Below are 16,119 nucleotides of genomic sequence, written 5' to 3' on the forward strand. Positions count from 1 at the left end.
AATGTGCACATTGGAGGTCATGGTTGTCCATTCGTTCCCCATCGATCCCCTCCAAGTGTCGTCAACTCCCGAGCCCTCACTCCAAGCCCACTCCATTCTGCGGTCTACCAACTCTCTCTGCTTGCGTCTTCTTTCTTCATCCCTGTGCTACAAAAGACCACAAAACCCTTCCCAGACCCACAAGAAAGAAGCAACACGCCTCATTGGATGGCACACATACCAAAGCCCCTGTTATCTCTAGACATAACCCAAACACTGCTGCTTTTAGAGAAACCATTACATTAGCAGTGAAACCTTACACAGTGTTACACTCATTTAGAGTCAGTGTTCCAATCAATGAGAATAAGATTGGAGGTCTGGGTTGTAGAGGTGCCTTGCCGGATGAAAAAGACAGAGAAAGTCAGGTTTAAGATCTGTTTATGTGCACCATGCCTCGATCAAAACAACTCTCAGAGGACCTTAGAACTGTAGAGATTCATGAAGCTGGAAAAGGCTACAAAAGCATTTCTAAACACCTGATTGTTCATCAGTCCACCATGAGAAATTGTCTACAAATGGAGGAAGCTCAGCGCTGTTGCTTCTCTCCCTAGGAGTGGGTATCCTGCAAAGATCGCACCAAGAGCATGATGTGCACTGCTGAAGGTGAGGGAAAAAAACCCAAGGGTAATAGTCAAAGACCTGTAGAAATCTCTACAACTTGCTAAAGTCTCTGTTCATGTGTCTACTATTAGAAAAATATACTGAACAAGAATGGTTTTCATGGAAGGACACCACGGAGGAAGCCACTGCTCTCCAAAAATTGCTGCACATCCCAGTTTTCAAAGACCACCTGGATGCTCTGCAACAATTCTGGGACAATGTTCTGTTAACAGATGAGACAGAAGTTGAACTTTTTGGCAGAAATACACATTGCTATGTTTGGGGAAAAATGAGGGCACTGCACACCAACAACAAAACATCATCCCAACTGTGAAGGCACACAGAACTATGGTTGAAGGCACATCATGGTTTGGGGCTGCTTTGCTGCCTCAGGGCTTGGACAGTTTGCAATCATTGAGGGAACAATGAATTCGAAATTGTATCAAGACACTCTACAGGAGAATGTCAGGGTAGCAGATCCGTCACTTGAAGCTTAATAGAAGTTGGATAATGCAACAAGACAATGATCCGAAAGACAACAGTATATCAACATCAGAATGGGTTAAAAAGAAGAACATTTGTGTTTTGAAATAGCTGAGTCAAAGTCCTGACCTTAATCCTATAGAAATGTTGTGGAAAGACCTGAAGCAAGCAGTTCGTGCAAGGAACCCCTCCAACATCCCTGAGTTGAAGCAGTTTTGTAAGAAAGAATGGTCTTAAATTCCTTCAAGCCAATGTGCAGGACAGATCAACAGTTACTGGAAACATTTAGCTGAAGTTATTACTGTACAGGGGTGGAGGGATCACACTAGTTACTGAAAACAAAGGTTCACATGCTTTTTCCAACACATCATGGGTCTTTTTTCAATAAATACCAAGTGTAATGCTTTTTGTGTTATTTATTTAATTGGGTTCTCTTTATGTAGTTTTAGCACTTATGAGCTGATAATTAAAAACGAGAAAATCTGCAGGTGCTGGTATATGGGCAACACACACAAAATGCTGAAGGAACTCAGCGACCAGGTGGCAACTATGAAAAAGAGTTTCAGGCCAAGACACTTCATCAGGACTGGAGAGAAAAGATGCTAAGTCAGAGTGGAAGGTGGGGGGAGGGGAGGAAGAAACGCAAGCTGATCGGTGAAACTGGGAAAGAGGGGGAGGGGTGAAGTAAAGAGCTGGGAAGTTGGTGAAAGATACAGGGCTGGAAAAAGGAGGGGGGTCTGATGGGAGAGGACAGAAGGCTATGAAAGAAAAAGGGGAGGAGCACCAGAGGGAGGTGATGCACAGGTAAAGAGATAAGGTGAGAGAGGGGAATGGCAGACAGACAGACATACTGTATTGATCCCGAGGGAAATTGGATTTTGTTACAGCCGCACCAACCAAGAATAGTGAAGAAATATAGCAATACAAAACTATAAATAATTAAATAATAAGTTAATCATGCCAAGTGGAAATAAGTCCAGGACCAGCCTATTGGCTCAGGGTGTCTGACACTCTGAGAGAGGAGTTGTAAAGTTTGATTGCCACAGGTAGGAATGACTTCCTGTGACGCTCAGTGTTACATCTCGGTGGAATGAGTCTCTGGCTGAACGTACTCCTGTGCCTAACCAGTACATTATGGAGTGGATGGGGGTTATTGTCCAAGATGGCATGCAACTTGGACAGCATCCCCCTTTCAGACACCACCATCAAAGAGTCCAGTTCCACCCCCACAACATCACTGGTCTTACGAATGTGTTTGTTGATTCTGTTGGTGTCTGCTACCCTCAGCCTGCTGCCCCAGCACACAACAGCAAACATGATAGCACTGGCCACCACAGCCTCGTAGAACATCCTCAGCATCATCCGGCAGATTGTGAAGAATGGGGGCATTTCCAGATGTTTGAGAAATCGATATTCATGCCATCAGGTTGGAGGCTACCCAGACGGAATAGAAGGTGTTGCTCCTCCAGCCTGAGTGCAGCCTCAATCTGACAGTAAAGGAGGCCGTGGACTGATGTTGGAATGGGAAGTGGAAGTAAACTAGATGGCCACTGGGAAATCCCGGTTTTTATGGTGGACAGAGCGTAGGTGCTTGGCAAAGCCATCTCCCAATCTACGTTGTATATATTCAAGAGGCTACACCGGGAGCACCGGATACCGTAGATGACCCCAACAGACTCAGGTGAAATTTTGCCTCAACTGGAAGGACTGTTTAGGGCCCTGAATGGTAGTGAGTGAGGAGGTATAGGGGTAGGTGTAGCACTTGTTCAGCTTGCAAGGATAAATGCCAGGAGGGGGATCAGTGGGGAAGGACAAATGGCCAAGGGAGTCGCTTAGAGAGCGATCCCTGTGGAAAGCAGAAACTGGGCAGAAGAGAAAGATGTGCTTGGTGGTGGGATCCGGCAGAAGATAGCAGAAGTTACAGAGAATTATGTGCTGGACACATAGGCTGGTGAGGTAGTAGGTGAGGATTAGAGGAACCTATCCCTGGTGGGGTGGTGATAGGATGGGGTGAGGGCATATGTGTGTGAAATAGAAGAGTTGAGGCCAGCGTTGATGGTGGAGGAAGGGAAGCCCCTTTCTTTGAAGGAAGAGGACTTCTTTTTCGTTCTGGAAGGAAAACCTCATCCTAAGAGCAGATATGGCAGAGACTGAGGAATTGAAAGAAGGATATGGCATTTTTATGCTGATTTTTGACTTTGTGAGGAGCGCATCAGAGGTCTGTGAGCCAGTTCTCATTGAAGTATCAGAGGTGGAGAGGGTCAGCAAGTTTAATTTCCTCAGTGTTATGATTTCAGGGGATCTACTGTGCCCAGCATGTACCATTACAAAGAAAGCATGATAGCATCTCTACTTCCTTGGAAGTTTGCAAACATTTAGCATAACATCTAAAACTTTGACACACCTATATAGATAAGTGGTGGAGAGTATGTTGACTGCATCACAGCCTGGTATGGAAACACCACTGCCGTTGATGGAAAATCCTATGAAAAGTAGTGGATATGGCCCAGTCCATTATGGGTAAAGCCCTCCAAACATGGAGTGCTGTTGCAGGAATGGAGCATCCATCATTAGGGACCCCCACCATTCAGGTCATGCTCCCTTCTTACTGTTGCCATTAGGAAGAAGGTACAGGAGCCTCAAGACTGGTATCACCAGGTTCAGGAGCAGTCATTACCCCTCAACCATCAGGCCTTTGAACCAAAAGGGATAATTTCTCTCACCCGAACACCGCGCTCTTCCCACAGCTTATGGACTCATTTTCAGGGACTCTTCATCTCATGTACTTGATATTTGTTGCTTTTTTTTGTACAGTTTTGTTGTCTTTTGTACATTGTTGACCTGTCCTTTTGGGTGTGGTCTTTCAATAATTCTGTTGTATTTTGGATATGCTGTGTATTCCCACAAGAAAATCGCTCGGGGTTGTATATGGTGGCATATGCAGTCTGTACAGTATATACTTTGGTAATAAATTTACTCTTGAACTTTGATCTTCACAGCCATCTAAGGACCCAGCAATAGACAACCCCTTGGGAGAACATCATACTCTACTCGAATGATTGCACTACTCACACTACCTCACATGACTACCTTCCCCTGCCACCTACTTCACCTACCACCTTCAGCTTGTACTCCTTGTAACCTCTTTCTGCCCCCACACCACCTTATTCTGGCTTCTTCCCCCTTCTTTTCCAGTCCTGATGAAGGGTCCCAGCCGGAAACATTGACTGGTTAATGCCTTCCGTAGATGATACCTGACCTCCTGAGTTCCTGCAACATTTTGTGAATATGTACACATTTTATTCCTCCCCCCAACCTGCACTTTGCCATTGTACCTGCCAGCCCTATATAATGTTCAGAATGTGCATCCTGATGTGTAGATTGATAGTTTTGATAATGTAATTTTATTGGTTTATTGAGAAATCTCTGTTTATGAAAATGGACAGACTGGCTGCTTTGAATATTTTGTTTCACACAAAACCTTTCTTAGTTCTTCCTTACACTGTTTTGCATATGTACTTCATTAGGAAAAATGTTTCTTCTTTGCAAACCATCTAGTGTGGTGGTTTGCATGTCACTATTACAGTTCAGGGCATCGAAGTTCAATTCTGATGTCTTCTGTAAAGAGTGGATGCATGGATTTCCTCTAGGTGCTCCAGTTTCGTCCCACGGTACAAAGACCTACCAGTTAGTAGGTAAATTGGTGATTGTAAATTGTCCTGTGATTAGGCTGGGGTTAAACTGGTGGGTTACTGGTCCACCCTGGCTCTCTGAATAAAAATACTAAAACTTGTGTGCATATTATTGCGACATGTAGGAGATGGCTACACCTACACCTGATCACAGTGCTGTTACCAATTTCTGATCAAGCTGATTGTTGTGTAAACTTAGTAATATGTTTCACAACTTAAAGGTGTGAATCATTTTGGATCTAAAGGGCATCCTAGATATGGGGTTTGTGCAACAAAGTGGTGCTGGGCCAGAAGATCAGCTCTGGTTGCACCAAGTGGTGGAGCAGGTGTGAAGGGTGAAGTGGTCTACTACTGAAGTGGTTAACTTTCCACTTACAAACTGAATTGTTCTATAAATTTAAATATCTAGACAACTGTTTCTGTGGTCTGTTTAATATTGCAATCATTTTACCTGCCCTTTGATTGGAGTGGTTTCGATCTGTACATTGATGTGTCCTTTACCTTGTTGTTCTGCATATTCTGTGCTGCTGTGCTCTCCACGATCATGCACATTATCTGGATGGGTGAAGACCGCAGTCGAAGTGCAAGTGCACCGATGCTAGGTATAGTATAGCTGCATGTTTGACTGCACCAATGCCTTGCTGTGGGCATTATTGCAGCTGTTTACTGCTTGTCATCCTCAGTAGAGCTACTGCAACTGTGATACCCTAAAGCTGAACGAATCTTTGGAGCATTTAATCAATGCAATGTGAGCTCTCAAAGTGCAAATCCTACCTTAGCTTTGACCAGTGGCTTTATGAAAGTTGAACAGATACAATAAGACACAGGAGCAGAATTATGCTATTTGGTTCATCAAGTTTGCTTCACCACTCCATCATGGCTGATTTATTAACCCTCTCAACCCCATTTCTTACCTTCACCCTGTAACCTTTGACTCCCTGTCTCATTAAGAACCTGTCAACCTTTGCTTTAAATATACCCAATGAGTTGGCCTCCACAGCCATTTGTAACAATGAATTTCCCCAGGTTCACCACCATCTGGCTGAAGAAATTCTTCCACATCTCCATTCTAAAGGGACATCCTTCTATTCTGAGACTGTGCCCTCTGGTTAAAGGCTCCTGATTAGAGGGTGCTGCTTCATGTTAGCTCATCAGCATTTATTTATCCATGCTCACTTAGTCGCTTGGTCTTGAGTCTGCTGGGTTTGGCGATGCTTATCTTGGAGAGCTTTGCGTGCTGGGTTTGTCAGAGGTGAATTTCGTTACCGTTGTTGGTGACATGCTAGAGAATATTAACCAGCATGTGTTAGTACAAGCCTGCTTCATTTAGTAAAGGTCCACATCAGCTTCATTCTTTCTGAAATTAGTTCAAGATGCCTTACTTCAGATATCAGGAGCTTAACTATTGAAAACGGAGAAGAATCCAGAATTTAAGGGCCAGGAAGGAGGGGACAATTAAATAGGAACTTGAGGGGCAACTTTTTTCTTTTTACGCTAAGGATGGCATGTATGTGGAATGAGCTTCCAGAGAAAATGGGTGTGCCAGGTACAGTAACCTTTAAAAGACAGTTGGACAGGTACATGGATTGAAAAGCATTAGAAGATTCTGGGTCAAATGCTAACAAATGGGGGTAGCTTGGATGGAACATTTTTGATCAGTCTGTTCCTGTTCTATGTACAGTACTGTGCAAAAGTCTTAAGCACATAGAGCTAGAGATAGCGCTAGGGAGCCTAAGACTTCTGCACGGTTGTGTAGTAATTTTATGTATTGCACTATACTGTTACCGCAAAAAAACACAAATTTCATGACCAATGTGAGAGATGATAAACCTGATTCTGATATGGGTCTGTGTTGTGGACTGAGAGTGGGAAGGGGGCAGGGAGAGGGGAATCATGGTTAGGAAAGGGGGAAAGAGGAGGGGAAGCACCAGAGAGACATTCTGGACATTCTGTAATCTATAAACCAGTTGTTTGGTATCAATGACCTTACCTGGTATCTCAGGGTTGGGTGAGTCTACACCTGCACCACTCCTCTGCCATCTATCCCACACCCCTCCTGTGGCACACCATCTCACCATTCCCAACATCCTCTACTCCTGCCAGATCTGCAAACTCACTCTGCTCCACATTGACAAATACAGCACTGTGCAAAAATCTTAGGCACCCTAGCTATATATATGTGCCTCAGACTATCGCACAAAACTAACTCTGTGACCCATAGAGTCAACAGCATTGAAACAAGCTCTTCAGCTCAGCTGGTCCATGTTCCATCCAAGCTGGTCCCATTTGTCCTACATTCTCAAACCCTTTTCTATCCATATTCCTTTCCAACTCTATTTTAAAAAGTTATTATACTTGCCACAACTGCTTCCTCTGGCAGTTCATTCTGTGTACATACCAACTTAAATGTATATATTTTTTAAAACAAAGGTCCTCAAGTTCTCAGTAAATCATTCACCTCTCGTCTTAAACCTATGCCTTCAAATTCTTGATTTCTTAATATCTGCTAAAAAGATTAAGGTACGTGCATCCAATCTTTGCCCCTCATTATTTTATACACCTTTTTATAAGGTCACCTTTCCAAGGAAACGAGTCCTACTGTGCCTAATGTTTCATAAAACTCAGTCACTTATGTTCTGAAAACATCCTGGTAAATCTTCTGTACGGTCTTTCCAGTTTAATAACTTTTCGTATGAGAGTGTGACCAAAACTGGACACAGTACTCCAAGTGACTTCATCAATGTCTTGTACAACTGCAACATAACAATCCCAACTTCTATGCTCAGTGCCCTGACTCATGAAGGCTAGCATGCCAAAAGCCACCTTTGCTAGCTGCCCTCTCTACCTTTGAATCCACTTCCAGGGGAAACCAGCCCCTCATCTCAAAGTGGCTCTGTTGTGTCCACATAAAGGATGAATATATGAGTAGCAGCTTGTCAGGTGTCTGCTCAGCCATCTGGCCTTCCTTGGAAACCTAGGCTTGTTTTCGTGACCTTCTCTTCTGTGTAAAAGGGTATGGGTGCTAACGATCTTTCTGTTGCTGACAACTTGATGGGGAACTGCATTAGATTTTTTTTATTCTGTTGTAGTTTACAGTTCAGATTCACTTATTGTTTGTACATCAAAGCATACGGTGAAATGTGTTGTTTGCATTTGAGGTGTGCTGGGGCAGCCCTCAAGTGTCATCACACATCCCGGCGCTAATAAAGGTTAAATCTTGTGAGAATGATTTTGCTCCTCGCTACCAGGTTACGTGAAGTATAATATATACGAGAGCAGTTGTCAAATGCACAATGTATTAAGGTATGTGAGTTGGTTTGTATCAATGCTACTGGCTCTGCTGAGGTGCTCAACATCATAGACAGTAACACAGCTGCCAAGGTCCATGAAAGCAAGGCATTTGCAGAGGCAACTTCTGACTGTTGAATCTTTTCAGAAGTTGGTCATTTAAGTGCAATGAAGAGTTGTTAACTTGTGAAAGAAAGAGCACAAACCAGCATCCTTTATCTGTCTGTGTGAATCATGTTCTGCATTTCAGCCATTCATATTAGCATTTTTAATTAGTAAGGTAATCACCTAACCTAATCATCATCACCACCTCAATATTTCAAATGGATTGTTTTGCTTGGTTCTTGACTCTCCCTTTATTCACTGGAGAGACAAAACCTGTGCTTGTGTCAACCATTTTAAAAACTCAAACAGAACTCATTTCAAAGGCAGACACATCATGGTAAGTTGTATCGTTAATCTAGATTAATCAAATTTAAAGCCATTCCTTTTATGTTAAAATGTTTTCTAGAATTTTATCATTCCTCTTTCTTTACTATTTTAAAAAAAAAGTATTTTATATCATAAGGGAAAGAATTAATGAACTTCGATTTTTACAAAATATATAGCGGAGACGGAGAGAGAGTTGGAGCAGGTGGATGTTGCTGGTCTCCCACTGCGTTCGGTAGAGGCTGATGGCTGTCAGCTCTTTCCAACCTCACCAGATCTCAAAAAGAAATCCAAAGGAATCAAAAAGTTATTTGGAAAGTAAGTATCTTTTAATTACACTTCAGGACACAGGTCATTAGAAGTGGGAGCAGACATAGACTCTCTGATCTACACTGCCATTCCTTGATTTATTTTAGCCAGAGGGTAGTGAATCTATGGAATTCATTGCCACAGACAGCTGTGGAGGCCAAGTCATTGGCCATATTTAAAATAGGTGTTGATGGGTTCTTGATTATTCAAGGTTTCAAAGGTTAAGAGGAGAAGGTGGGCAAATGAGGTTGAGAGGGAAAATAAATCATCCATAATGGAATGGTAGATACGATAGAGAGAGTGCAGAGGAGGTTTACAAGGATGTTATCTGGATTGGAGGGTGTACCTTTAGGTTGAGTGTACTTGGCCTTTTCTCCTTGGAGCGACGGAAGATGAGAGGTGATCTGAATAGAGGTGTATAAGATGATGAGGGGCATTGATTGCGTGGATAGCCAGAGGCTTTTTTTCCAGGGCTGAAATGGCTAACACAAAGGGGCATAGATTTAAGGTGTTTGGAAGTAGATATCGAGGGGAAGTTTTTCATACACAGAGTGGTGGGTGCATGGAATACACTGCCTACCTCTCAGATAGGTACATAGAGCTTAGAAAAATAGAAAGCTATGCACTAGGGAAATTATAGGCAGTCTCTAGAGTAGATTACATGGTCGGCACAACATTGTGGGCCGAAGGACGTACTGTAGATTTCTATGTTCTAAGACTCGATGGGTCAAATAGCCTAATTCTGCTCCTACATGTTATTGTCTTGTATTCTAAAAGATCGTGTGAATAGCTTTTGGAGTTATTTTGAATTGGAATAGATTTTTGAGGCTGTTTATTTTCATAATTTATCAAGCAAGCTCCTTTCATACTAATTTATCCTAATTATACAAGAGTTGAGAGGATTTGTGTAGTGAATTCTGCACTGATAGCTTCTCTTTTCAAAACTGGTCCACTGTGAGCATCTAATTGGATGTTTAAAAACGCAAACATGAGGAAATCTGAAGATGCTGGAAGTTCAAGCAACACACACAAAATGCTGGTAGAATGCAGCAGGTCCTGACGAAGGGTCTCAGCCCGAAACGTCGACTACACTTCTTCCTATAGATGCTGCCTGGCCTGCTGCGTTCCGCCAGCATTTTGTGTGTGTTAGTTGGATGTTTGTTATTTAAGCACCCTGTCACAATATGACACTCTGTATATAATGTGTTATAAAATGCAATTGGGTGTTAAATTACTAGTGAACAGTGAAAATCATCAAGAATTATCTACAGAGAGATGTTTCAAGTAGATGTGGAAATGAGGAAAATTTAGTATTTGAATGTGTTTTAAGGTGCAGAGTAATGGAGAAGTGTAGGGAATAGAGAGGTGGACACCAGCAGAGACTGTTAGTACTGCCTGTGAAAGGTTGTTAATTGCCATGGTTACGTCTGCGGGCAATTGAAATGGAAGGAGATGAATGAGAGTACAGAGGGGAGAGGCAGTAAAATACACAACTACTACAACTACAACCTCACAAACACTAAATGCTGAGATTCTGAAAATAAAAGCCAATGATCGAAGTAAAAGGTTAGCTTTATTTGTCATATGTACATCAAAGCATTCAGTGAAATGTGTTTGTGCCAATGACCAACACAGTCAGAAGAGGTGCAAGAGACAGCCATAAGCTTTGTCGTGCTTCCAGCACCAACTTAATGCCCACAACTTACTAACACTAACCCAAACATCTTTAAATGTGGGAGGAAACCAGAGCAAACCCACACAGTCAAGGGCACAACATGAAAACTCCTTATAGAGCATCAGTGGGAATTGAACCCCAATTGTTGCCATTCCAAAGCATAATGCTAACAGCTAAACTACCATGCTTCTTGGCATCAGTGGTAGGAGTGGGATCGGGAAAAAGCGAAGTGCCACTTAGCTTCCATACACCTACCACTCAACGTTTTTTTTTAAATGCAAATAAACTGCACTGGCATCCATTCCCCTCCACCCCTCCAGTCACAAAAATATGCTCCTCGTATTAGCCATTTCTAGAAAAAGTCTCTGGCTATGCTTCTGATCATCTTATACACCTCTATCAAGTCACCTTTCATCCTCCTTCGCTCCAAAGCGAAGACCTAGCTCATTGAACCTATCCTCACAAGACGTGTTCTCTAATCCAGGCAGCATCCTGGTAAATCTCCTCTGCACCCTCTGTAAAGCTTCCATATCCTTCCTATAATGAGCCAATCAGAATTGGAATATTATGTTCAAGTAATTGACCTGGAAGAACAATTGGGTTTTGATTGGTCTCTCTAATCCAGCATGAAAACAACAGGCAGGTAACAACCTCCTTTGCTTTCACCCTGTATCATTTGTAATGAAGGAGTGGTGATACAATTGTTACTTCACTGCCCAGGACAGTAGGACCTTTGAGAGTTCAGGTTCATCTTGTGAATGGTCTCTTTTATGTTTTTATACTCAGGCTTAAACGAAGTCAGTCAACCACATTCAACCCTGAAGACATGGGTGAAGGAGAATTCAAAAGAGGTGGAACCAGAAGTACCTCCGGTCCGAAGCTTGGCTGGTCCCGGGATCTACAGCACACTAAAACGTACAGACCTATTGAAGTCATTTATTTAGAGATACAGCATGGTAACAGGCTTTTCCAGCACAACAAACTCATGCCACCCAATGACACCCATGTGACCAATTAACTTTCCAACTCTTGTGTCTTTGAAGTGTGGGAAGAAATTGAAGCACTTGGACAAAACCCAGATGGTCATGCAGAGAACATTCAAACTCCTTACAGGCAGTGGTGGAATTGAACCCAGGTCACAGCGCTGTGGTAACTGCTAGGTTATTGTGTCACTCCTAAGTCAAAACGAAAACATTGGGATTTCGTTTACATCACTGCCTACCATTCACTGCTGTTGTGTTGTAGATTTGCCATTACATTTGAGCCAGATCTTCTCTGGTAGTCATGACAATTATTGATTATCTGTTCACCTGTCTTCATTAAAAGAGATTCATTGGTCAGTAGAAATGGGCTAAAATAATTCCATAAATATTTGAGGGAGAAAATAACTGGCACTGAGATATACAAGATTAAGAGGGACGTAGGCCATCATTTTCCTGAATGCAGGTGCAAAAAGTAAGGGAACAGAGGTTTAAGATCCGAGGTGAGAGATCTAAAAGGATGTCAGAGGCAACTGCTTCATACACGGGGGGGTGTATTTGACAAAAATAGTCGTTGAGGTGGGTATTTTAGCAACATTTAAAAGCCAGTAGATGATACATGGACAGGAGGGCTTTGGAGAGCTGTGGGCCAAGCAAGGCCAGATGGGACTGGATCATTGGAAAAATCCTGCATTTCTTTAGCCAGAAGGTGGTGAAACTGGAGCCCAAGTCATTGAGGATACTTAAAGATTGATAGGTTCTTGATTGGTCAGTGCATCAGAGGTTATGAGAAGAATGCAGGAGAATGGAATTGAGGGGAGAATAATAAATCAGCCAGGATGGAATGATGGGCTGAGTGGCCTAATTCTGCTCCTATTACTTATGGTCCTATAATACCCATACTTGAATGGCCACTGTGATTTGAAGGAATATTGTGATTAATCCTCCTGTTTTTGGTATCTCCACTGCTCCTCGTGTTGAATTGCCTCCCATTACCCAACAGGCTCAAAGGCTTCCAGACACAGTAACAGTAAGATTGAAAGAGTGCAGAGAAGATTTACAGGATGTTGCCAGGACTGAGGACCTGAGTTATATGGAAAGGCTGAATAGGTTGGGATTTCATTTCCTGGAGCTAAGAAGATTAAGAGGAGATTTGATAGACGTATACAAAATTATGAGCGGTATAGATATTGTAAATGCAAGCAGACTTTTTCCACTGAGGTTGGATGAGATGAGAACTAGAGGTTGGGTGTTAAGGGTGAAAGGTAATGTTTAAGGTGAACATGAGGGGGAACTTCACTCAGAGGGTAGTGAGAGTGTAGAGTGAGCTGCCAGTGAAGGGGTGGATGTGGGTTCGATTTCAGAGTTTTAGAGAAATTGGAATAAGTACGTGGATGGGAAGAGCATGGTTCAGGTGCAGCTCGATAGGACTAGGCAGATAAATAGTTCAGCACGGACTAGATGAGCTGAGGGGTCTGTTTCTGTGTTTTAGTGTTCAGTGACTCTGTAACCTTCTCCATCACCACCTTGTCACTCTGCTGGCTTGATCATTTCTATTGCCATTCTAGTCCAAGATCCGAGTTTCTTTCACTTCAGGGCATGCCAGTGATGCACTCAAACAGCAGCTGGTTAGTATGGAAGATGTGTAAGCTGAACTGTAATCCTTTCAAGGCCCCAATTTCTCCTGGACCTACTCGATGCATCAGCTTCTGAACTTGGATTTTGTGCCTGGGTGAGGCTGTAACTTGAACCCAACACTCCACTCTGCCCTGAGGGATCAGGGGGCATGCATGCACTCCATTCTGCCATGGGGGATCAGGGGGCATGCATGCACTCCATTCTGCCATGGGGGAGCAGAAGGCAGGATACTGAGGGTGAGACACCTTTTCAAAGAGCAGAAATCCTGAGCATTACAAGGGGAAAATGGGGAACATGACGACAGAGTAATGACTGAGTGTAATTAACAGCTCTGAAATGGAAGCAGTGTGAAATTGGGAAGAAACTGGAAAGTGAACATATTATCCATGTGTAAATAATCAGTCAGTGGTGTAGAACTAAACACAGTGGAACCGTTTCTACTGACACGAGAAGGGACCAAGTCAGGCAACTGGAGCTTAAAACCAGTCGCTTCGAGCAGATGCGGCTCGTCAGCCGTGCTTGGCAACTCATCTCAGAGAAGGAAAACTCTGATCACAAACCTCTGCTGCCTTGCGGCTACACCTACTCATAGAGAAGGCTTTGGGAGTAAACCCTGAGGGGAAAATCCAGAGTGGGAGTCCCTAAGGCAGTCCTACAATACGTTCAACGCTGACTGGCAACTCCTGTAACACTACTGGTCTCTGCCTCTGCTGTTGCTTTGGATTCATCAGCTGAGTGGAGAGGGGGAGCCTGCTGCATGGGCAACAGCTTGCTTTCCATGTTGGGCAGCCCTGGCTTGTGTATACGTAGTCAGCTAAGACATTATATCCATGGTTGACCACAACCAACGGAGGCCTCTCACATCTCTCCAGGATTGGAAACATTGAACTTAAAATGTCAGCAGCAGTGTTCCTGTGAGATGAGTAACGTGCCTTCAGCTCATTCTCATTCCAGAATTCAGTCTGAGAAAAAGCAGTAATGCAGAGTTGTGAGTTGGGGGTGCTTGTGGGTGTGGGGAGACTCTGGCAAGAGGCTTTGAGAAAGCAATCACAGTAACCAATAATGGAGTGTAGGCAATGGTAGAGGGAAGATGGACCAGTCAGTAGTCATAGAGCACAGAAACAGGCCCTTTAGCCCATCTAGTCCATGCAGAACTATTATTGTGCCTAGTCCTTTTGACCTGCACCTGAACCATAGCCCTCCATCCCTGAACCATCCATGTAGCTGTCCAAGCCTCTTGTAAATATTTTGATTAAACATGCATCACCACCTCTTCTAGCAGGTCTTTCCACACTAGCACCATCCTCTGAGTTAAGAAGGTTCCCCCTCATGTTCCCCTTAAACATTTCAACTTTCACCTTTGACTTCTAGTTCTAATATAGTTGGAAATCAGAGAAATAATGGCCTGTTTCCATTTTCATACGCAGTGCTAAACGAGGAAGCTGTATTAGGACAGGATACTCTACATTTGTTCACTGCTTTAATAAGAGTCTAAGCTCTGTGTTTGGGAAAAGCGGCAGAACAGGTGTTTTTATAGACCACCCAATAGTAACAGGGACATTGAGGAGCAGATAGGGAGACAGATTCTGGAAAGGTGAAATAATAACAGGGTTGTCGTGGTGGGAGATTTTAATTTCCCAAATATTGCATCTCCCTAGAGCAAGGGTTTTAAATGGGGTGGAGTTTGTTAGGTGTGTTCAGGAAGGTTTCCTGACAGAATATGTGGATAAGCCTACAAGAGGAGAGGTTGTTCTTGATCTAGTATTGGAAAATGAACTTGGTTAGGTATTGGGTCTCTTCAGAAGGAGAGCATTTTAGAGATAGTGATCATAATTCTATCTCCTTTACCATAGCATTGGAGAGGGAGGGATAGGAACAGGCTAGTTAGGGAAAGATTTAGATGCATATCATATTATTACTGAGTTAAGTATTGTATGTAATGAGTTTTTGCTACAACAAGTGTATGGGACATTGGAAAAAAAGTTGAATTTCCCCATGGGGATGAATAAAGTATCTATCTATCATCTATCTATCTAATTGGAGTAAGGGGAAATATGAAGCTGTCGGGCAGGAATTTGGAAGCATAAATTGGGAACAGATGTTCTCAGGGAAATATATGGCAGAAATGTGGCCAATGTTCAGGGATATTTGCGTGGCATTCTGCATGGGTACGTTCCAATGAAGCAGGGAAAGGGTACAGGAACCATGGTGTACAAAGGCTGTTGAAAATCTAGTCAAAAAGGAAAGAAAAGCTTACAAAGGGTTCAAAAAAACTAGGTAAAGATAGAGATCTGGAAGATTATAAGGATAGGAGGAAGGAGTTTAAGAATGAAATTAAGAGAGCCAGAAGGTGCCATGAGAAGGCTTTGGCAAGCAGGATTAAAGAAAACCCCAAGTATGTGAAGAACAAGAGGATAAGACATGAGAGAATAGGACAGTGACAGTGGAAAAGTGTGTATGGAACCGTAGGAGATAGCTGAGGCACTTAATGAATACTTCACTTGAATGTGAAGTATTCACTACGGAAAAGGATCTTGGCAATTTTAGGGATGACTTACAGTGGATTGAAAAGCTTGAGCATATAGACATTAAGAAAGAGGATGTGCTGGAGCTTTTGGAAAGCATCAAGTTGGATAATTCAGTGGGACTGGACAAGATGCATCCCAGGCTACACTGGGAGGCGAGGGAGGAGATTGCTGAGCCTCTGGCAATGATCTTTGCATCACCAATAGGGATGGGGGAGGTACTGGAGGATTGGAGGATTGCAGATGCTGTTCCCTTATTCAAGAAAGGGAATAGAGACAGCCCAGGAAATTATAGACCAGTGAGTCTTATTTCAGTGGTTGGTAAGATCCTGAGAGGCAGGATTTATGAACATTTGGAGAGGTATAATATGATTAGGAATAGTCAGCATGGCTTTGTCAAGGATAGGTCATGCCTTACAAGCCTGACTGAATTCTTTGAGGATGTAACCAAACACATTGAT

At 43.0% G+C, this 16,119-nt stretch overlaps 1 protein-coding gene across 7 annotated transcripts in view; it reads left to right on the forward strand.

Annotated features, from left to right (window-relative positions):
- Positions 1-16,119, forward strand: part of ppfibp1b (PPFIA binding protein 1b) — a 246,275-nt gene that overhangs the window by 186,948 nt on the left and 43,208 nt on the right. For 5 of the 7 annotated variants that reach the window (XM_073059796.1, XM_073059797.1, XM_073059798.1 and 2 more), the window contains 3 exons: positions 5,384-5,416; positions 8,711-8,849; positions 11,302-11,430. In XM_073059796.1, the coding sequence (XP_072915897.1) occupies positions 5,384-5,416; positions 8,711-8,849; positions 11,302-11,430 (301 nt within the window). The remainder of the gene's footprint in view (positions 1-5,383; positions 5,417-8,710; positions 8,850-11,301; positions 11,431-16,119) is intronic. The other 2 variants (XM_073059800.1, XM_073059803.1) reach the window with 1 other exon arrangement.

This window comes from Hemitrygon akajei, chromosome 10 (assembly GCF_048418815.1).
Source record: "Hemitrygon akajei chromosome 10, sHemAka1.3, whole genome shotgun sequence".
Classification (NCBI taxonomy): domain Eukaryota; kingdom Metazoa; phylum Chordata; class Chondrichthyes; order Myliobatiformes; family Dasyatidae; genus Hemitrygon; species Hemitrygon akajei.